Source organism: Pinus tabuliformis, chromosome 5_2 (assembly GCF_031772625.1).
Source record: "Pinus tabuliformis cultivar Carrire ecotype Pingquan chromosome 5_2, CPIR1, whole genome shotgun sequence".
NCBI lineage: Eukaryota > Viridiplantae > Streptophyta > Pinopsida > Pinales > Pinaceae > Pinus > Pinus tabuliformis.
In genome coordinates this window covers 330,213,694-330,237,152 of record NC_142306.1, presented here as the reverse complement: position 1 = coordinate 330,237,152, position 23,459 = coordinate 330,213,694, and the positions used below count along the sequence as shown (strand labels likewise).

The window sequence follows — 23,459 nt, the reverse complement described above, 5'->3', positions numbered from 1 at the left end:
AAAGGCTTCTCCTCAATGTTCTATGTTGGCCCTGGAAATTTTGCAACTACTGGTTGGAGAAAACCCATGTTTTAGCCTCCAAAAGTTCTCATAAAATTCTGCCAAATTAATCTTGAGCTCCCCACCAAAAACCCAAAAATGGTGTGGGTAAATTTTACCAACCACCCGAGATCCAAAATTTAAGCTCACTTCTCCTAATTGGCTGCCAAATAATCCTGTTGTTTTGGGGCACCAAAACTACTCCAAAAATTCTGCAAAATTAGGAGCAGACTCCCTAACCCCTGAACACCAAAACCCAGAAAGGAATTGGGCTAATTCTGACCTCCCAGAATTACCCAATTTTTGGTTCTACGACCTTCCTAGCAAAAACTGCATCCCCCACACTTCAACTGCTATATTTGGCACTTGGTTCTCCTCAATCTACTGTAGAACTTCCCTGGAAATTACCTCCAAAGAGGTGAGTGGATTTCTTTCTCAAAAACCCACACAAGCATGAAGTATTCAACCCCACGAATTTTACCCAATGTCACTACTGTGCATGCCCTCGAGTGGCATATTTGGCTCTCACAAAAGCTGCAACTTCCAACCCTGAAAATCTCCACAAATGCTAGTCCAACTTGAGGGAAATTTCTACTAAATTCTCAGGCCAAAATACCGCTTTTCTCTACCCCAACTCAGTGGTACAATTTTGATCCCTGCATCCTCCCTAGAAATCAAACTAGCTAAGAAATGGACTGAAGGTATTGCAATCTCCAGCAAATTTACCTCCCACTCAGTTCAAAAAATCCTCCTTAGGGTAGCACTCGAAGTCCACCGAAAGAGAGGCTGGAATTCCCACTTGCGAATTCCTTATGCTAAACAGCACGAGTTGTCTTGGCTAAGCAGCTCAAGAGAACTAGAGTTGATTTGTAAAAAAATGATCAAAGACACCAAATGGAGGCCCCCAAGCTCTATTTATAATTGTTGGCCCTCTCTCCCTTGGTGGTCCCCACCTTCCACTAATTCGCACCCCTTCCTCTCTCTCTCTTCTCACTAGTGTGAATTGCCACTTGGGTCGAATTTCTCTCCTTGTGGTCCCCACTCTCCACTAAAGTTGCGATTTCCCTTTTTCCTCCTAAGTCCCAATGTCGGAATTGCCTCCTCTTCCAAAAATCGTCTCTAATGCGGAAAATCAAAATTGGGGATATTACAATCCTCCCCGCAAAAATTGCTTGTCCTCAAGCAATGCCTGAACAAGTGCCCCCTCTGACTATTGATCACCACTATCACCATCAATAATACTAGGGTCCCAAATGTGCCACTGAGTCATCCCTGATCTCTGCACTATCTGGTCATGAAGGAATCCCTCGATACCCAGATCCCAAGCCATCCTGATCATTGTGAAGCACCCCTTGCTCCGCTCACTGTCCAGCAAGGAATAGGTACCAGAAGCCCTCTACATACTATCAATAAGTAAAGCATTATGATAATGTATGACTCTGTCTAACTCCCCATGAAGCTGCCCTACCGAGCAGTCCATCCCATGCACTCCAAGAATAAACTCTTGAAATACAACCCATTCCCTGTGGGGATATATTCCATCCCACATGAGCTTCCCCAAATATCATCCTACTGACCAATCTGCCATGCTGATGAAGTCCCCCATGCCATCAGTGACTCACTAAAGCCCAATGGGGGATTTGAATGATCTCCCCCTGTAGTAGTCATCTCATCCCTAAAGGTCGTTGAGTTGTCAAGTACTGTGGTGCCCATGCTAGCCTCAGAAAGGTGCCACCATGTTGTCGTTGTGCCACTCTGGCTCTAACAGATTGCCCATCGTGTGTACACTGTATCCTCTTCTCCTGGAACTCGATGGTGAAATACTGATAGAGGCGAAACACATCCTGCCCAGGCATCTCCATGATGCCAAAGCCTACCCATCCAAATCTAACTCCGAACCTGTGCAGCAACAGAGAAAGCCTACCTCGCCATATGATGAAGGCCTCTGCGAACCCCCATGTGCCAACCCAAGAGTGAACTAGATCACTCTTTGCCATGACTCCACTCATCAAGAGACAGAGTGATCTATCAACCAACTGAATCCCTACATCCCATAGTCGGACCTGTTGCAGCATAGCTCTGGCAACTACAGGAATCTATCCATGCCTCATCTCTAGTCCCTACATGCAATCAATATATAGTCTCCATATATCATGGATTAATCTGATGCATGCTAAATTTCCCTATGCCTGCCACTGTGTAGTACCGATGATCACTGGAAACCACGTGCCAAATAGCTACCCCCTGAATGCAACCAATAGATGGGTATCTAATACTCGCAATCAACTCAGGGTATGCGGATCCCTCCTATTCCTGCCAACCATCACCACTAGGTTTGTCATCTGCCTTCTCGATAATGTGCCAATACAATGTTTGGAGCCCAGACACATACTAGAAAACTGCCTCAACCGCACACAGTCTCCTCTGCTCATGCATGGTCCTGACATGCCCTAAGGAAAGAGTGACACACGTCTCCCTCGTGACCAACTCCCCAAGCATAGGCTCAGTGATGAATGATATGCCACCCCTACAAATGATCACCTCATCCCCCAACCTGTGGTTGTCAACTAGCGCACTGACCCAATGCCACTGCTGAGCAGTCTCTCCCTTAGTGCGCTAAATGTCGTCCAAATATCTCGGGTGAGCTCTCTGTCCCCCGCTACTCATACCCAGAGTGCCAAAGGACAACAGCCAAATCGACTGTGCCTGTAAGTGATATAGAAGAGGGTCAGGCGTGTGAGTCCCCACGGATACCATCAAGTATCACTCATCTGTGTCCTCGTCGATCCTAGGTGAACTACATCCAAAGGTATGCCTGGTGTCTCTGTCCATGAGTCTCCCTAGAGGCAACACTCCAAGACCTCGTTGTGCAGCACCATATGCCCCTGCATACAACTGATCATCTTTGTACTCGTCAACATGCCACTGTACACTGCGGCCTACCCCTGTACACCGCTGGATACCCCCTACTATTGTTGTCCCATCCTGTATCACCTTGTGTCCTGCATGTGTCACCGTACTTGACACTCCCTACGGGTACTCAATGAGATGCGAGCTACTCCTCCTACTCCATAGTGTAAACTGACATGCTACGACACACCACCCTGCATCTCCATGCTCCTCGCTGCATAGCCCTACACACCATTGGATGCTATGGACTAAAATTGGGTTTGTACGCATCAGTCTGCATCCCTCTACATATACTTGGACCCTATAACATAACTCCGTGCAGTCTTGTGTACCCATTGTCGTACCACCCTGTAACATATGGTATCCTGCATGTGCCAAAGTATCCACCACTCTGCTAGTAAACCCTCCACGATGTGGGCTACATCTCCCCATCTGCCTTGAAAGCCCTGAGCGGCCCGACTCCTCACATGCCAACGGAAATGACACTATTGTGCCTATCCTCAATAGCTTCGGTGTCCAATATACCAATGAGAGAGCACCGTCTCCATGTAATGCCCTGTCTGGTGGCCTGTCGATGCCACCTCCTCCTACCAACTCCTGCCAGAGTAGGCTAATCACCTTGTGACTCCACGCACAGTCAATATGCCAAGACAACTCATGAAATTTGTTTGCTCCCCTGTCGAACCATCCTGTCACTAGTGTTGTCCAAGGCTCTGATGGAGATCTAAAAATGTGTGTGCGCCCAAACATCGGATCCATCACGTAGCTACTACCAATACCTATCGGCTCTATGATGTGATGGGAAATCCCACCTGGATCCCAACAACAATTTGGCCCTCGTGTCCCTCTAGTAATCCATGGCCTCTGCTGAAATGTGGCCATGGATGTACCCAACCGCCTAGCCTGCTCCATCGGGTACCATCTCAGTACCTCTCGCCATCCAATCCCAAAGGAGGGATCGAATGTACAATCCACTGTGGAAGGAACAAGCCCTCCAGCCTGATGCAGTGTCATACTCAGCTCATGTCGCTCAATCCTGCTAACCTGGCCATCCCCTCAAATATGTCTAGACAACTTTGCCTCCCTCAGTCCAATGTGTAAGGGTGGGCTAATAACGTTGTATATCTCATTAGTGTGCCTCTGAAGCGAACTGTGCTAAAATCACAACGTGTGGCCTCTATGTTTCCCCTCATCAATGGCTAGTCCAAAGGATGGTTGCACATCCTCCTCCATCATGGACTCAACATGAGCCTCCAACTACTCCATAAACAATCCAACACGCAAGACATACACACAAGTCAGCTACAGGTGATTGTCGTCCGGCAACTCTGTCATAGATCTGGATGCCTCTATACCTATCAGCTCCTCAACAACAATGGAGATGTCTCTCGACACCTCATCAATGGATGGCATCTCATCAATGGGTGTATACTCAACTGTCTCCTTGCTAACCATGGCCCCTTCAACTACTCTTTCATTTTCTACCTTAATCCTCCTCATCATCCCTACATAATTCCACTGAATTCCCACTAATTTGTGCATGTCTCTTAGTTCACAGAACTCCCAAAAAGCGAGGGGCGCCTGAATGCCATGTCCCAATGATTGGTATGCCCCCCCAATTCGCTGCCAATAACTCCACACCAATTGCAATCATGTCTTGCCATCTTGATGCATTATCCACAATTTTGGGCATAGTGGATTTGTTGTATAATTGAGAATGGTCTTGATTCCCAATTGTTGTATGAATCAATTGCTTCCCCACATCAATCATCATTTGTTGCATCCTAATGACCTCATTCAGAAGTTACTGTCATGTTGTTTGATTTTAACCTTTCTTTGGATCCCATGATTTCTTAGTTTTTATATTCTAGTCTTGTCATAGAATGAAGGGTTTCCCACAGGCTGAACCAAGATTATGGCTCTGATAGCACTGTAATGTACCCAAAAGGAAATAACAGTGATAAACAAAGCAAAATACCATACAACACTGAAATATTTAAACAATAATTAAACACCCACAATTTACACCGGAACTGCGGCAAAATTCAGCCATTTTATTATATGTGGAGAAGAGTACAATGCATGAAACTTGTGCACCTAATATTGCCAAAGCAAGCTAAACAATCCCATGTGAGAAAGATGCTACCCAGATGTAGAGGAAAGGCTTCTCCTCAATGTTCTGCATTGGCTGGAGAAAACCTCAATTGAGCCTCCAAAAGTGCTCAGAAAATTCCGCCAAATTAATCTTGAGCTCTCCACCAAAAAACCCAGAAACGGTTGCGCAAATTTTACCGACCACCCAGCACCCAAAATGTAAGCTCACTTCTCCTAATTGGCTGCCAAATAATCTCGTTGTTTTGGGGCACCAAAACTCCAAAAATTCTGCAAAATTAGGAACAGACTCCCTAACCCCTGACCGACAAAACTAAGAAAGGAATTGGGCCAATTCCGACCTCTCGGAATTACCCAATTTTTGGTGCTACATCCTTCCTGGCAGAAACTGCATCCCTTACACTTCAGCTTCTAGATTTGGCACTTCATTCTCCTCAATCTGTTGTAGAACTGCCCTAGAAATTACCTCCAGAGAGGTTAGTGGATTCTTTCCAAAAAACTCGCACAAGCATGAAGTATTCAGCCCCACGAATTTTACCCAGTGTCACTACTGCGCAGGTCCTAGAGTGGCATATTTGGCTCTCACAAAAGCTGCAACTTCCAACCCTGAAAATCTCCACAAATGCTAGTCCAACCTGAGGGAAATTTCTGCTAAATTCTAAGGCCAAAATACCCATTTTCTTCACCCCAACTCAATGGTACGATTTTAATCCCTGCGTCCTCCCTGGAAATCAAACTGGCTGAGAAATAGGCTAAAGGTACCACAATCTCCAGCAAATTTACCTCCCACTGAGTTCAAAAATTCCTCCTTAGGGTGGCACTCGAAGTCCACCAAAAGAGAGGTTGGAATTCCTTCTTGGGAATTCCTTGTGCTAAATAGCACGGGTTGTCTTGGCTAAGTAGCTCAAGGTAACTAGATTTGATTTGTAAAAAAATGATCAAAGATACCAAATGGAAGCCCCCAAGCTCTATTTATAATTGCTGGCCCTCTCTCCCTTGGTGGTCCCCACCTTCCACTAATTCGCACCCCTTCCTTTCTCTCTATCTTCTCACTAGTGCGAATTGCCACTTGGGTCGAATTTCTCTCCTTGTGGTCCCCACTCTCCACTAATGCTGCGATTTCCCTTTTTCCTCCTAAGTCCCAATGCCAGAATTGCCTCCTCTTCTGAAAATCATCTATAATGCGAAAAATCAAAATTGGTGATATTACAATGTTACATAGTGTCAGACTTCATTAGGTAGCCAACAAGAGGAATAATATACATGCCCACCAAACAAGATGTGTGAACCTGTTGTCAATATACAGACAAGAGAGATGTCTCGGTTATACCATTTCTAAGTTTTGCATTCCACCTTCAACACTATGAAATCCTACATATCTTTGAAGGAACCTTAATATTGAAAGGATTCACAGTGAATCAAACATTAACTCCTTCCTACATGAGTTTTCATCTAGAATTGATCCACCCTTCAAACTCATTTGAACCAATTAGCAAAAGCTCAATCTTATAATCACTAACATTAGCTCAGAAAACTATATAAAATGTTTCCAAACAATCTAATGTGCTAGAAACTAACTAAAGCATTATACTAAGCATTTTTTTGCCTATTTGATAAGTTATTTCCTCTAATCTCCTATCACCCTAAGTCAACCTAAAGAAGATAGCCAAGCATGATTATTGGAATAATGTCGAAGCATCCCTCAAGGTCAGTGCAATCTTGCATGAATAAAGTCAAAGGCCTTGGTATTGCACCATGGAGTAAGTTTAAATTTTACAGTGATTCCCCTCGAAGTATTCAAACCATACAAAGACGGCAGCGTTGTCTTTAGGAAGTTCAAAATGTGTAGGAACAATTGAAGCCTTTGATTGTTTCAATTGAAAGTCTTTGAAGTTCCTCATTTTGGGAGGTTCTAAATGTAATGAGAAGATGGGAAGACACTTTGCGGTGTTTGCTTGGGAACTTCATGATTGGAAAGAACGGAAACAAAGGTTTGTTCATCTGTTGACAAAGGTCCTAAAGGACTTGGACCCAGCACTCAACAATCGTCCACTTCATAGGACCCACCTTTGACTCCACAGTTCATTTGACAATAGAGTTAAAGGAGTTAGGAATGATAAAGCATGAAAAAAATTCAGAAAAAAAAACAAGTTTTGAGAAAGGTAAGGCACAAAACGAATCCAGAATAATATGGAAGAAATGGAATCCCAAAAAGAAAAGACAAAGGAACTCAATATAGTGGAGAGTGAAGGAAACTAAGGGTAAAAAAGAATGAAGGGCCTATGGTCTGTCTCAAACCTTTTGCGTATGTGTTATGAAACCAGCTCAAGAAAAGATAGAAAAGATAGATCAACACCTTAGAATTCAGCCTCTTCGATGGGGCAACCTCCTTTACATTACATAAATGAACAATTCTTGGATCATTCAAATGACAAAACCTCTTTTCTATATATAGGAGTCTAAGGAGTCACAATATAACCCAGCCGACCTAACAATAATAATATAAAGCCACAAAAATAACAATAGAGGGATTCTATGGGGCACAGTAATAACAATATGGGGGCAATAGGGGCACAACATTAGTAATAAGGGGTATAACCATAGTTTTAAAATTCGTCCGTTTCGAAACCGAAACGGCCGAGTTGATCTGTTTCGTTGCCCTCAGAAGTGACTCGGTAGAAGAAACGGTTCGTTTGGCCGAGTCATGGCTGACTCGGCCAACTCGGCCGTTTCCATACTGACTCGACCGAGTCACAAACAGCAGCCCTTAACCCCAGTAAAACAACGATTTAACAATTTTTTAATGATTTTTTAAGGTGTTTGCTGATTGGTTTGGACTCCAATGTGTTTTATGAATTAGTTAAATGTTATTTGGGGTCCATTTCCCCCTCCCAAACCCTATTTAACACACTCAAATTCTCTGTACTATTGATATGCTATTCAAATTTCATGGTAATGTTAAATTCTTAAAGTAAAAGTGACATTCTCCTTAATCTTCATTTTCATCCTTTTACTTAAATTTTTAACATTACCATGAAATGACTCAGGATGTTTGAGAGTGGTTTCAGCCTCATTGGATTTCATATGGAGAAAGTAGAATTTTAGATTTCATTCAAAATCCAGCAGACTTATCAGTTTTTCAGGATTTCAGGATTGGAGGATTGCAATGTTTCCATTGAATTTTGTCATGTATTAGGGTATGGAACTCGTATTTAATCAAGAGCACCAATCCCTCTATGTACCTTGATGTTAGTGACATTGGTTGTCGAACTCCTCTGGGATTCGCTCCCAAACCAGGAGCTTCTGAAAATGTCGCTCCCGCTCCCGTTTTCGCTCTCGCTCCCCACTTTCGCTCCTGCTCCCAAGTAACACTGAGCCAGATGATGTTGGCAACTCTAGCAGTAACCACTAGCCAATAGTACTGGTCACAGACTTTTGTTGTAGAGGCCATTTATAGCCTCCTTGGTTATGTGTTTTTATTTTGATCTCTATATCATCATCGTGAATGTATTGGACAATGCACTGGGTGCCATTTTGATATAATGGATATATTAATGAGCCTACTTTGATCATATGTTGTCTTCTATCTATATTCTTTAAAATTATGTGTTTTTATAAAAAATAAATAGTTAATGTATTTTTTACAACGACCGAGTCATTGAAATCGAGCCGGCCGAGTCGATACTGAGTCGGAGTCGGAGTCGGAGTCGACCCTTGGCCGAGTTGGAGTCGGAGTCGGAGTTTTAAAACTATGGGTATAACTACAATAGTAATGGGGTAATCACTAGTATTATAGGGACCCAACATGCCCCTCTCCTTCAAAAAGGTGTTGTCCTCAACGCTTGAGTAGTTCTGGATACTTTTGTATAAAATTCTCATCCTCCCATGTGGACTCTTCAGCGGATAAGTTCTTCCACTTGATAAGATACTCCGAAATTGATCGATTTCGTAGTTGTCAAGTTCTTGTTTCTGTGAATGCTTCCGGTTCCAATATAATTTTTCCTTCCTCGTCAAGTTCTGGCAATATTGTTTGAACTGGGAGTTTGTCTCCTATAACCTCCTTAAACATGAAACATGGAAAACTGGGTGCAATCGAGAAGCTGCAGGAAGCTCCAATTTGTATGCCATAGTACCAATCTTTTGCAACACCTTGTACGGACCATATCCTTCTTAGCTTGCTTGAGGGACATTTTCTTATATGGTTGTAGCCTAGGAATACCCAATCAACTACATCAAAGCTTCTTTCACTGTGATGTTGATCTGCCTGTTGTTTCATTCTATTCTGTGCCAACACGAGGTTATCCTTTAAGAGTTGGAGGACTTGTTGTTGATGTTCGATGTGATGTTCCACTGCTGAACCTTAGAATTTTCTCTTAAATATGATGTGATGGATGGTGGTTGATACCCATAAAGTGCCATAAATGGGGTCATTTTTATTGCTGTAGGAAGAAAGTGTTATACCACCATTCAGCCAGAGGCAACCATTTGACCCATTGTGTCTGTTTATCAGATACAAAACAACAAAGATATCCTTCCAAACATTTTTTTACTATCTCAGTTTGCCCATCAGATTGAGGATGATAAGATGAGCTATGAGCTAATTGAGTACCAAGACAAGAAAATAATTCTGTCCAAAAATTTCCAGTGAAAATGGGATCTCTGTCACTTACAATAATCTTTGGGTTTCCATGTAGCTTTTGAATTGTTTCCATAAATGCAGTAGAAACTGTACTGGCTTTAAATGGATGTGATAATGCACAAAAGTGTGCATACTTAGTAAGTCTGTCAACTACCACCATGATGACACTCTTTCCCTCAGACTTGGGTAAACTTGTGATAAAATCCATTGAAACCTCCTCCCAACGTTGGCTTGGAATGGATAAAGGTTGTAATAGACCCGGTGTCTTAATTGTTTCAACTTTATTTTGTTGGCAAACCAAACATTCCGCCACAAACTTTTGAATATCTGATTTAAGGTCATCCCAAAAAAATTCCTTCTTAACCCTGTGGTAAGTTTTTAAAAATCCTGAATGCCCTCCTAAGGGAGAAGTGTGCAATTCCATAAGAATCTTTTGTTTTAGCTGGGAATTCTTACAGAGGTATAAGCGATCTTTGTACCATGACGAATCATTTTGCCAGCTAAATGTATCAGACGTACTGGAATCTTGTTGTAACTTCCGAATAAGTGCCCACACTTCTTCGTCATTCTTCCATTCCTCCCTTGCTTCGTTTATCCAATCTGGTTGGATAATAGAAATGGCACACAACAATGCTTCCACATCCTCATCCTTTCTTGAGAGTGCATCTGCCACCACATTTTGCTTCCCTTTTTTTTAGATGATTTCAAAGTCATAACCCAACATCTTTGTGACCCACTTTTGTTGCTCTTCAGAAGATAAACTTTGTTCTAAAAAGTATTTAAGGCTATCATGATCCGTTTTTACCTTGAAGTGTCTTCCCATTAGGTAGGGTCGCCATTTCTTAAGTGCATGGAGTATTGCCAACATTTTCTTCTCATAAATAGCTTTGCTTAAAAACTTTCCCTTGATTGGACGACTTTCAACAGCAATGGGTCTTTCATCTTGCATTAGAACAGCACCAATTCCATTTCCTGAAGCATCACATTCCACAATAAAGTTTTTTGTGAACTCCGGTGTAGCTAAGACCGGTGCTTGGCACATTGCCTCTTTAAGATGTTCAAAGGCCTTTGTTGCTTCCAGAGTCCATGAAAATGCATCTTTCTTCAATAATGTTGTTAGAGGTGCTGTTATTCTCCCATAATTCTTAACAAACTTGCGATAATACCCTGTCAACCCGAGAAATCCTCGCAGATGCTTTATGGATGTGGGGATTTTCCATTCCTTAATGGCTTTAATTTTGCTAGGGTCTACCTTAACTCCTTCATGAGATATAATATGACCCAGATATTCCACCTCATGGACTCCAAAGAAACATTTGGATCTTTTTGCATATAATTGTTTCTCCTCCAATAGTTGTAGCACCCTGTCAACATGTTCAACCTGATCCTTCCAAGACTTGCTGTAGATTAGTATATCATCAAAAAATACTAACACAAATTTTCCAAGGAATGGTTTGAAAATTGAATTCATCAAACCTTGAAATGTTGAAGGTGCATTGGTAAGGCCAAAAGGCATGACCAAAAATTCATAATGACCCTCATGAGTTCTAAATGTTGTTTTCGGAATGTCTTCAGTCTTCATTCTGATTTGATGATATCCTGAACGAAGATCCAACTTGATGAAGTAAATTGATCCATGCAATTCATCAATGACAAGAATGGGGAACTTATCTTTAATAGTGAGCTTGTTGAGCTCCCTATAATCCGGACACATGCGCCATGATCCATCCTTCTTGTGCACCAATAGTACTGGAGCGGAGAAAGAACTTTGACTCGGTTGAGTTATACCAGCCTCTAGCATTTCTGCAACCATACGTTCAATTTCACTCTTTTGGACAGGGATATCTGTACGGCCTGATGTTTGGAGGAACACTTCCTGGAATAAGATGAATAGCATGATCATGATCACGCATAGGTGGGAGACCTTTGGGAGTCTCAAATACCTTGAAATGATTGTCCAGGACTTTTTGGAGATCTGCAGAAATAGATGATTGCGATGTGGAAACATCTAGCGAACATAATTGTGCAATTACACCTCTTTGTTCCTTTTTTAGAAGCTTTGTCATACCATTAGAGCTGATTATCTTTCCTAGTTTCCCTGCAATACCCCTTAATTCAACTTCCTTTCCTTCCGTAGAAAATTTGATAAAAAGTTATTGAAAATTAAAAGCTATTGTACCCAAGGATTGTAGCCATTGGACTCCTAGTACAACATCAACACCTCCCATTGGAATGGAAAGCATTGGGCTAGTCAATACATATTCTCCCATGGATAGCTTGATATTATAGCACTTTCCAAAGCAATTTATTGTTCCTCCATTTGCAATCATCACTTCACACTCTGGTGCTGGATATAGGAAGCAATTCAATTCTTTTGCTACCTTACAATGAATAAAATTGTGGGTGCTTCCTGAATCAATCAACACTATTACCTTTTTCTTCTTGATTTGTCCTTCTATCTTGATGGTTTGAGGAGTGGTAATTCCCGCCAATGCATTACAAGATATGGTCGGATTTATTTGTTCTTCATCTAGGCTTTGTTCCTGGAGTATATCCTCTTCGTTTGACCTTTCTTGCTCATTTTCTTCTTTCTCTTCACAATCTATGTAGAATAATTTCTTCTCAGCACACTTATGACCTTTAGTGTATTTGCTATCACAACTGTAACAAAGCCCTTTTGCTCTTTTTTCTTCCAATTGTTGTGGTGTCAACCTTATAGGTTGTGGAAGACTAGAGGCAACAACACTTTCGTCTTTATAGTTGTGAGTGGTATGCTTCCTAATTGCCATAATTTTGCTTTCAATTTTTCTTGCTAACCTGAATGCCTTCTCTAATGAATCAGGTTCCCAAAGGCGAACATCATGTTAGATATTATCCTTTAAAGACCCTATGAACACATCAATCCTATGCTCCTCTGGAATATCTTTTACCCTTATGTTCAATTTTTGGAACTCCTCAATGTGCTCCATTATTGAACCCTTTTGTTTGAGACTTATCAATTGGCTAAAAAAAGTGTTGCTTTTTGTATTCTCATAATGTGCTATCAATTCTTCCGTAAAAATTGCCCAAGTGATAAATTGTTTACGAGAGCAAAGCCATTGATACCATACAAACTGATTTGGTTCCAAATATAAAGTTGCCATACGTACCTTTTGTGTGTTTTTCACATTATTGAGATCGAAGAATTGCTCCATATATAATATCCATGTGGCGAGATCCTTGCCATCAAACTTCCTCATATCGATTTTTGGAATATGGTGAGTCTTCGATCCAACATTAGAGTCTATGGAATCATGATTAACATTTCTTTTGTTCTCATCATGAGTTTCCTTTAGTACCCTTTCAGCATTAGTGACCATTTCTTGTAGCAACTTATTCATATTTATCTTCAATTCTTCCATCTTATCATCCATGCCATCAATTTTAGCGTCCATGCCATTCACCTTAGCTTCCATGCCATCCATCTTAGCTTCTACGCCTTTCTTTAAACAATCCATCTTAGCTTCTACACTTTTCTTTAAACCATCCATCTTAGCTTCTACATCTTTCCTTAAACCATCCATCTTAGATTCTGTTGCATTTTGTGCAAGTGACACTTGTTGCACTTGTTCTTGTAATTTTGATATATCATATAGCATTTCTTCTTCTTCTTCTTCATGAGTCATGCTAGAGCTTTCAGGTTCCTTACTGGGTGTTTGCATTTTCTTTCCTCGGGGCATCAGTTACCGATAATAATACTCTACTAGCCCTTTGAATTCCTTCAAAATAAATTTTCAAACCACTCTTAAGCAAAAATTTAAAAGAATCTACACACATTTTTTTCACTTTGTAGGAGCTCAATATTGCCTCTGATGTATCTCTGTAATTTCAGATCATCAAGTTCTGAAATTGCAGCCTGTGGTAGCCCTTTGTGTCCTCTTTCCAATGCCACCAGTCTGATCCAATTTCGATTCTCCAAGGAAGAGTTATGCAAAATCTCCCACAGTGACCTGATTATAGACTAGTTCAGTAGAGCGAACTTGTACGACGTGCCATGAGTCACTGTTTCGTCCTTTGGCTCTGAAAAATATATACAAGAAACTACAGTCCGTCCTCTTTCTGCACCTTCTTACGAAATTTCAATCCAATGCTCAGGGAAAAATTTATGATGATTTTCCCCAGGTCACCTGTTTGGAATGTAATTTAGGAGTCTGCAAAAAGACCAACTTCCTCAGATCATATCTCCGCAAATATAGCGCAAAAAGCTCTGAAATTCAGACCCGAGATTCAACACAATGCCTTCTCAAATGGGTTTTTTTTTTAGCTTCTGAAACGTCGCAGGAAAAAAGTTATAGCGAAAATGCCACGATGACCTGTTTGGAGCAGCGAAACCTTAGAATCCAAAGCTCTGATACCAAATGTTATGAAACCAGCTCAAGAAAAGATAGATCAACACCTTAGAATTCAGCCTTTTCGAGGGGGCAACCTCCTTTACATTACATAAATGAACAATTCTTGGATGATTCAAATGACAAAACCTCATTTCTATATATAGGAGTCTAAGGAGTCACAATATAACCTAGCCGACCTAACAATAATAATATAAAGCCACAAAAATAACAATAGAGGGATTTTATGGGGCCCATGTTACTTGAGAGCGGGAGCGGGAGCGAAAACGGGAGCGGGAGCGACCATTTTCAAAAGCTCCCGGTTTGGGAGCGAATCCCGGAGCGATTTTTTAAAAATATATATATTTTTTATATTTTTTAATTTTTGATACATATATGTCAACAAAAACATGTAGAATGATGAATTAGATATAAAAAACATAAAAAAGCATAGATTGAATCATATAACAACAATCATCTAGAAGTTATAATCTTCATCAACCACGTCCGCAAGTTAGTAACATAGTAACATACAACATATTGAGTCTCATGATTCATCAATCTTAAAGTTTCAAGCTTTCAAAATTCAATATATAACATTTATCATCATTGATCACCAAAGTTGTACTTGTAAGCTAAGTGTAACCATTACAACAAATAATATCTAACATGAAATGAAATGTTATAAAATGAAATGAAATGAAACAACTTTCAACTTTCATGAAGCATCATATTCATAATTCATTACTAATGAGTTATAATTGCCAACTTCAAACTTAAATTGTCATATATTGTTTAAAAAAATATCATAATAAATATGAAAGAGTCAATAGTTATAAAAGCTACTAGAAACTAGAAAAGAGAAGTAAATCTATTATCTATTTCTTATGCTTGGGCCTCTTGCCACCACGAGAAATGTCTAATTTTTTAGTCTTGTTGCAAAATCAGGATCTTTGTCATTAATATCACCCTTCAGCATTAATATCCAAAGGTATCTTTGTCATTACCTTTGTATCTGTATGGGGATCTTTGTCATTAATATCACCCTCTAAGCATTAACATAAGATAGAAAAAGCATAGCATGTCAAGTCAAGATTTTGTTTGAGTGATGCGTACATTTTTAGAAGGGTCATGATAGAGGAGTTCGACAACCAATGTCACTAACATCAAGGTACATAGAGGGATTGGTACTCTTGATTAAATACAAGTTCCATACCCTAATACATGACAAAATTCAATGGAAACATTGCAATCCCCCAATCTTGAAATCCTGAAAAACTGATAAGTCTGCTGGATTTTGAATGAAATCTAAAATTCTACTTTCTTCATATGAAATCCAATGAGGACGAAACCACTCTCAAACATCCTGAGTCATTTCATGGTAATGTTAAAAATTTAAGTAAAAGGATGAAAATGAAAATTAAAGAAAATGTCACATTTACTTTAAGAATTTAACATTACCATGAATAGCATATCAATACTAGGGCCTAGACTTGGTCATTAAGCTGCCCCACTCAAAAACTATTTGTTTCTTTCAAAAAAAATTGCATTTCGAACATTACTACAAAAAAAAAAAAATGCAAAAAAGGCAAAACGCTCCCAACCCACTCCAGAGTCGCTCCCGCCCAGAGTGCGGATTGGGAGCGGGTGCGGGGGGGGGCGCTCCCCCGCAACTATGTATGGGGCACAGTAATAACAATATGGGGGCAATAGGGGCACAACAATATTAATAAGGGGTATAACTACAATAGTAATGGGGTAATCACTAGTATTATAGGGACCCAACAGTATGATTTCCTTTGTGCCATCCATGAAGCTCTCGAAGCCAATTTCAAATTGATGTTTGGCTTTCAACCACATCAACAAAGACCCACAAATTCGAATTCATGCTTATGGAGACTCCTAGTCATCAAATTCACGTATGACTCATCTACTGGCCATATATATCCTAGTAGTTAAAATGAATTCAACTATTGGCAGTTTAATAGCTTGAAGGTTGAAGCAGTTGTGGTGGTTCAAACTCCAAAAGCTTTTTATAAATTGTAATTCTGTGAATAGATTGATATTGGCTTGATAGTTGTAGATGGGAACGAAGAGAGAGTGATTGCCAATTTATTGCTTTGTGTGGTATAAATGTAATGTGTTTGGCTTCAGCCCTATTGAATAATGAAGACCATGTTGTTCCAGATCATCAATTGTTGTGTGTTTTCTTTATGAATTTAAACTGCTTCTCCATTTTTTATATACTGTACACTTTGATAGTCGTAGCTCTTGTGCTTGCATCATGGAATCACATTGGGGAGCAAGGAGGAAGGGGAAACCTTGTCTATGGTTCTGTTAAAGTTGAATCACTGAAGCCGACTAGCCATTCACCTGTACCTTTACTAAAACCTTGGAAAACAAAACATTGATTGTGCAAATAAATCTCAATCTGAAACCTATCTATTCAAGTATACCCTAAATAAGATCCCCTCTCAATCTTTCATTGGCCATACTGAAATCTATATTTGACAATGACACCATCTGCCTTGTTTCTTTAGCCCAATTAGTGGCCTCCTATCTTGAAATTGAGTTATCAGAACTAAATCTGCCATTAGAAAGATGTGCTTGTTCAGCTTTAAAACCCTGGCAGCTACTACTTCAAGCCTTCTTGCTAAAACCTTAACAACCACCATGTGGACATTTTTCAAAAAGGGCACTGGTCTCAACTCTCTATCCCACGATTTGCTCTATATTCACAATGTGGATATTAGCATTATAATACTTGTATTAGTTTGTTTCTCCAAAAACGGAAGTCAAGAATCTCCTCCCACATTCAAAAAAAGATCCCAGTCATAGTTAAAATGTGGGTGCCTAACACGCATGGAGTTATAATTTATGTCTCAGCTTCGCTAGCTCAAAATCAGATTAAAATCTAAAATCTCTATGTCCCACATGCCTTTATAAAATCCAACAAGAAGTCCATTCTCACCAATAGATTTTCCATCCACAATGCCCATATTGAGACTTTTACTTCATCCAAGGTAAACAAGCATTCAAGAGATTTCTAAGCCATATACAGCATATAAGGAAACAATCAAAGGTCACCTTACCTTCGCACTAACTCTCTCAAGAGATAAGGGAGTTGAAGAATTTTTGTTCTGCAAATGATCCCAAAGGACTCCCTCATTTCATTCAATTCTTATATGCACATTATGATTTGGTAGTTAATCTTACTGCACACTGAACAAGCTCCCAGAATCATTCCTACATACGACATCTACAAATTGGCATTCCTAAGCCCTGTAGATTGCGAGTAGCTTTGCTGGAAGTAACAGCACGTCCTAATCCCACACTTTCAGATTTTCCATTCTCCATTGAAGTTGAAATTATCCATAATTGAAGATAGAATGAATGAAAAGCCCCTAGTTTATTTAAACAACGACCCTGCCATACAATCTGTAGAAGACCACCCAATCAACTCTCAACATAGAGAATAAATCTGCCAGCTTACAGGCTCGTATTTCGCATGCTCCATGGGCACCAACCAGCTAATAACAGACCAAATTTCTAAGGAGGAATGAACAGCAATATCCCCTGCCTTGCCAATTGGGTCTAGCTTGAGTAGTTAAGAGAAGAAATTCTTACCTTTCACACCCAGGTTCAAATCCTGGGTGTGATATGTTTGTTTCTCATAACCAATTGAGGCTAGGAAAGTACCATCAATGTCACTATCGTTTAATGTGCCAGCTTATAGAGAATAAATCTGCCAGCTTACAGGCTCCTATTCCGCATGCTCCATGGGCACCAGCCAGCTAATAACAGACCAAATTTCTAAGGAGGAATGAACAGCAATATCCCATGCCTTGCCAATTGGGTCTAGCTTGAGTAGCTAAGAGAAGAAATTCTTATCTTTCACACCCAGGTTCAAATCCTGGGTGTGACATGTTTGTTTCTCATAAGCCTCAATTCAAATCCTGGGTGTGACATGTTTGTTTCTCATAACCAATTGACGCTAGGAAAGTACCATCAATGTCACTGTTGTTTAATGTGCTTTTGAGTGGGACAAGTTGTTTTCGAACATTTTGTTAATTGGGTCTAGTTTGAGTGGTTAAGAGAGTTGTCTTCTCTTAACCACCCAGGTTCAAACCATGCTTGTGACATGTTTATCCTTAATGGACCAATAAACACTAGCAAAGTATCAGCAATATTACTCTTGTTTAAATGCGGGCAAGATTTGTCCAAACCTTTTGGGTCCAAGGGATTAGCAAAACCAGTTGTGGCAAATGTTGCTGGGCATTTGGCTAATTCCGTGCCACCTAGTGCTCAGTTCAGATTGCTCAGTTCAGATCCCCTAGGTTAGACGTAAGTGCCGACAGATTAACTAGAGATACCATCCACGAATGTGAGGAAACATCCCTTGTTTTTGGAAAGGAATAGCATCACCTTGAAGAGAGCCAGCATTGGTCTTCGAGAAAAACATGGTGGCATTCTAAAGGAAGCCAACTTTTCTTGTTTTTAGATGATAATTATTTTCAATAATACAAATTGGGAGTGAGAGCAGGCTATGAGCTACAGCATAAAGATCTCCATCAACTTTTCTTGTTTTTAGATGATAATTATTTTCAATAATACAAATTGGGAGTGAGAGCAGGCTATGAGCTACAGCATAAAGATCTCCATCAGTGTGTAAGCAGATTGTATACCACCACTGATAGGCACAACAACCCATTCACAATAAAGAGATGAAAAATTTGATAAGTCTGGATTGTTTGCTGCACCTTAGAAGGCAAAAAAACACCCGTTCAACCACGGAGACAACATATTAAAAACCAACATTCTTGATTATTTTTTCTTGTGAAAGTTCTGTTTAAATTTAATTCGATATTTTCATGGTAATTGTATGTGAACCAAGTAGAAGTGATTGCCCTAAAGGTGACGCAGGTTCAAATCGTGGTCTGCTTGCTCGTGCGTGATGATTGGTTGAATATGACCTTTACTACGTCTTAGAGGCCAATTCCGCATCAACCTATCATTTTGATAGCATACCGACTCATAAAAGTAATCTCTCCTCAGTTAGCCCGCATATATATCCCGCATTTTTCACATATATATAGAAAAGAAAGAAATCAGTATAAACTCACATAAAAGCGTAACCTAGTTATTCTACTCCAAAGCATTGAGATTTGAAATTTGAAAATGTGAAATTGGGCGGGGAGAATAACAACCATTCTGCCTAATTGGCCCAGCTAAACTCAATTGAAATACATCAATTCAACTAGCTAGGGTTATGCTATAGCTTAGAAAATTAAAGTTGAGAGACTGAACTAATGATAACAGGCACATTCTTTCACTACGTTCTATCCAAGACCAAATATATATATAAAAATCAGTATAAATTCACATAAAAGAATAACTTATTCTATTCCAAAACATAAAAATGTGCTCAGATTTGAAATTTGAAAATGTGAAATTGGTTGAGGAGAATAACAACTATTCGACCTAACCGGCACAGCTAAACTCAATTGAAATACCTCAATTCAACTCAATTGAGGTACCTCAATTCAACTGGCGAGGGTTACGTTATAGCGTAGAAATTTAAGGTTGAGAGACTGAACTAATGATAACAGGCACCTTTTTTCAATACGTTCTGTCCAAGACCAAAATGTAAAATCATTGTTTTAAGAAGATATCATCGATTTAATTCACAAAATTCACATCGAAAGAAGTTTTCAGCCATAAACAGAAGTAGATTAGTTTATTTGAGGAAAATTTAGCATAACAATGTACCTGGGTGTTTTCCGACTTATCATATCTCTGGAATTAGCCATGAGATCGAGCCTGGCCAGAAACCAAAGAGCAAAATTCTCCCTCTGCCCATTCAGATCAAGGTGTTTTCTTGCCTGGCAGAAGTTCTAGGTAGGAATCGATCTCTATACCGCGTATTACACGTGGCATCGTATCCATCACTTCTGTTGTGACACATAAATGTCTTTCATGCCCATGAAGTTAGAAAAGACACGTCTGAGGTTAATTGTCTGTGTGTTTTGCGCGAGGACTAAATAATACAAATTTGTATTGTCCCCATAGCGTTAGCGTTGTTTTTTAGCGGTAGTCTAACGATTACGTTTTTTTGGGAAATTTTGATTATATTTTTAAAAAATTCAGTAGGGATTTTTGTAAATTCAAGTAAAAATTGTTAAAATTTATAAGTTCAGGTATTTTAGAAGTTTTTGATGGAGCTGAATCCATTTCCACCCTTAAAAACATGATTCAAACATTGCTTTTACAATATTTTTTGAAATTTTTTTGCGCGAATTCTGGCCACTTTTGGCCGTCCAGGCAATTCCTCCGCCTCACGACTCTTTTTTAATAATGATGATAATAAATCATGTTTTAAATGTCTAAATTTTTTGTCTATAAATTAAGTTAAAATGGTACAAGGCACATGATTTATTATATTTTTCTTTCTTTAGTAGTAGTGATTACTCATTTTTAAGATCACCATCATCACAACAATATGAGTAATCAATAACAAGTGTTATATAGTAGCTAGTCTTTGCGGCTTAGTTCAAATATAGCGAAATTAAAGTAAAAATATTGAATTCAAGTTAGTGTTAAGGTTTAGATTCTATTCAATTTAAGTTTCACTGATTGGTAAATTGAGGTATTTTATTAATTGTAATTCCGCATTGTGGTGGTGGAGAATCTAATCCTACCCAACCACAATAATGATCCTACCCTAATCCTACCCTATCCAGCTTGAGTGGCCCTAATGGTTAAGAGCGTGTGTTTCCTCCTAAAAGGTCATAGGTTCAAAACCAGAGGGGTAGAGTATGTATGTCTTTGTAGACTTAGCAGTCAAATCGTTGTGCAGAGGTGGGTCCCTTGTCCCACAAACAAGGGGGTCTCATACACCAACTTAGATGATAATAATAATAATATCTTATTATTCCCTCCCTTGTCCCACAAAGAAGGGGGTCTCATACACCAACTTGGATAATAATAATAATAATAATATATTAGTATTCCCTCACATACAAATAGATTTCCATGAAAATTTTCAATAACTATAGTTGATTTTTAAAAACATATTAGATTTATAGTAACTTATTATATTGTTTTGCAAAATTAAATAATTATGAGAATATTGTAGTTAAAGAAACAATTTTTTTTATTTAAAAAAGATAAACTTATAAATCTTTGGTTCGTTGAAATATAAGAAAACATTAATTAATTGTAGTTGAATATTATAAAATAATAAATTAAAAAATAGAAAAACCAAATGTATTTTTAATTAGAAATTAGAAATGTGTATTTAATTTAAAAACAAAACAAACACACAAAAATAGTTTTTAAAATATATTAGAAATTAGAAATTAAAAATGTATTTTTATTTTAAAAACAAACTTAAATAATTATAAAAATAAAATTAGTTTACATCATTGAAAATTTCAGGCCATGATTTTTAATATATACTTAACCAGCACATGAAGTTTAGTTTTTTTTGTATATTAACTAGAGAGATATCATATCCCCAATGGGGGTGATTCACCGGCAGATATTCATCGGAGAACCCAGGTTTGTCGTTTTCCAGCAACAGGGCATCAACACGTCAATGAGTGACATGCACCGGTTTTGGGTGGCCAAGTTGGAGGCGACCCTTGGGGAGCGCGCCAGGCCCTCCCCTTGGCGTATCAGCCCCGACATGTGGAGAGGTAGCAAGGTGTTGAGGGACGTTGTCACATGGTGGGACTTTTATGGCATTATTTTCACAAGGGTGCATCACAGGGCAGTCGAGATCAATTACACCATCAAACATTTTGTTTGTGCTTTCGAAGCAGGCATGGAGGAGCAAGTTTTTGGGAGATTGGTTGTAGGGTTGATTTACCCTAACAAGAAATCATCCTTCATTTATGATAGCCATATCATGCGAGCTTTTGGGCATGTGAAACTCATTGTGAGGTATAACACTTAGCATCTGGCGAGTGCATGGTATCAACCTTGTTCTGGGATTTGGACAAGCAAAGTCTCATCTGCATTGTTATATATCAGCTTTATTGATACTCAAGGGTGGCAAATAGTTGCAACATATCCAGGGTGGCGCCTTCTTGTTACATTTCTCTCAAGGTATGCTCTAGATGATAGCTTCTTCCATTGCCACTTAGTCTTACAAGTTGGTTTCAGTTTCTCTCTCATTGTAGGTGCTCTGGTGCTTTATTGCCATAAATTCAGAGGTCTTGTTCCTTTCAAGTCGCAGTACTGGTCTACATTTCACATTTATCAATGTCCATCTTCTAGCAAGTATCTAACAATTCATTTAGCCCGGGGGTGTTCACGCTGTCAGTCTAGGTCAATTAAAGGTATATTGTGTATCCTTGTCCCACATTCTTTGTGATTCATTCCGTTCCAAGTCTCCTTGTTGGGTATTTTCATGGGCATTGGTTACCTTGGGTGGCTTCTTTACTTCTATATTTTTCACAAAAGTTTTGTAATCGGAAGGGTCGTGGGGTCAAGGGAAGGAAACCAATGTTTTTTGTGTGTTTTCTGCACACTTCATCATATGGGCCTTCTTTTGAGTTGGTCGCAGTACTCCCTTCTGCCAATTAAAAATCTCTTGAACCCTCGGGCATACCCTTTAATCGCTCAGTCTTGGTTGTCGGAGTTTGGTACAGTGGTTCTTTTTCGATATGGTTCTAATGTTGTTTGCCTTCGAATCTTTTAGGGGTCATATAGGAAATATCAGGGGGGGAATTTGTCATTAGTTTTGAGCATAAATTGGTGTTTTGTCATGTTAGGTCTAAACATACATTGTTGTATGTTCCTAAATGATGTCAGTATTGTGTCTATACCAACGTACTCACAGCTACTAGTTTCTTTGTAAGTGGTAATCGGGAGACTTGTGTTGAGTTCCTATCCAGTTGTTCATCCAAAATTCTCTAGTGGTTCATCCCAAAAGTTTTTTGCAAATCTTGTTTGCAGGTTCTCGCCTCGTATGGCTCCACGACAACAATTAATCATTCGAAGGGGAGGTTCATCAGTAGCAGCCTCCTCCAGACAATGGTGTCTCTTTGGTTGGGAGTCGGTGGCTAATTTCTTCAATGTTGTGCCTCTGGAGTGCTTTGGAGGTTTGAAAGGAAATTCAAATCTTAGAAGCACGAGAATTTGGTGACACAATGTATCATTTATATTCTAAAGTTTGTGTGGGGAAGACCAAGTGGGTACCAGACCCAGGAAAATGGAGGAAGTGAAGGCTATATTTTCTGCATTCATTATTTACACACAGACAGTTGGATTCTCTTCTCCATATAGTGCTTAGAGATAAACAGGTTGAAAATTATAAGCTCTTAGCTAGTCAGGAGGAACTGAAAAGGATAATGAGGGATAACAGATATGATATGGATGATATTGTG

At 39.4% G+C, this 23,459-nt stretch overlaps 1 protein-coding gene across 1 annotated transcript in view; it reads right to left on the bottom strand.

The window, feature by feature from the left end:
• Positions 1-20,086, bottom strand: part of LOC149158839 (uncharacterized) — a 115,556-nt gene extending 95,470 nt beyond the window's left edge. The window contains exon 1 of the mRNA XM_089436332.1: positions 19,837-20,086. Coding sequence (XP_089292458.1) covers positions 19,837-19,877 — 41 coding nt within the window. The 5' untranslated portion in view covers positions 19,878-20,086. The remainder of the gene's footprint in view (positions 1-19,836) is intronic.
• Positions 20,087-23,459: the final 3,373 nt, after the last annotated feature.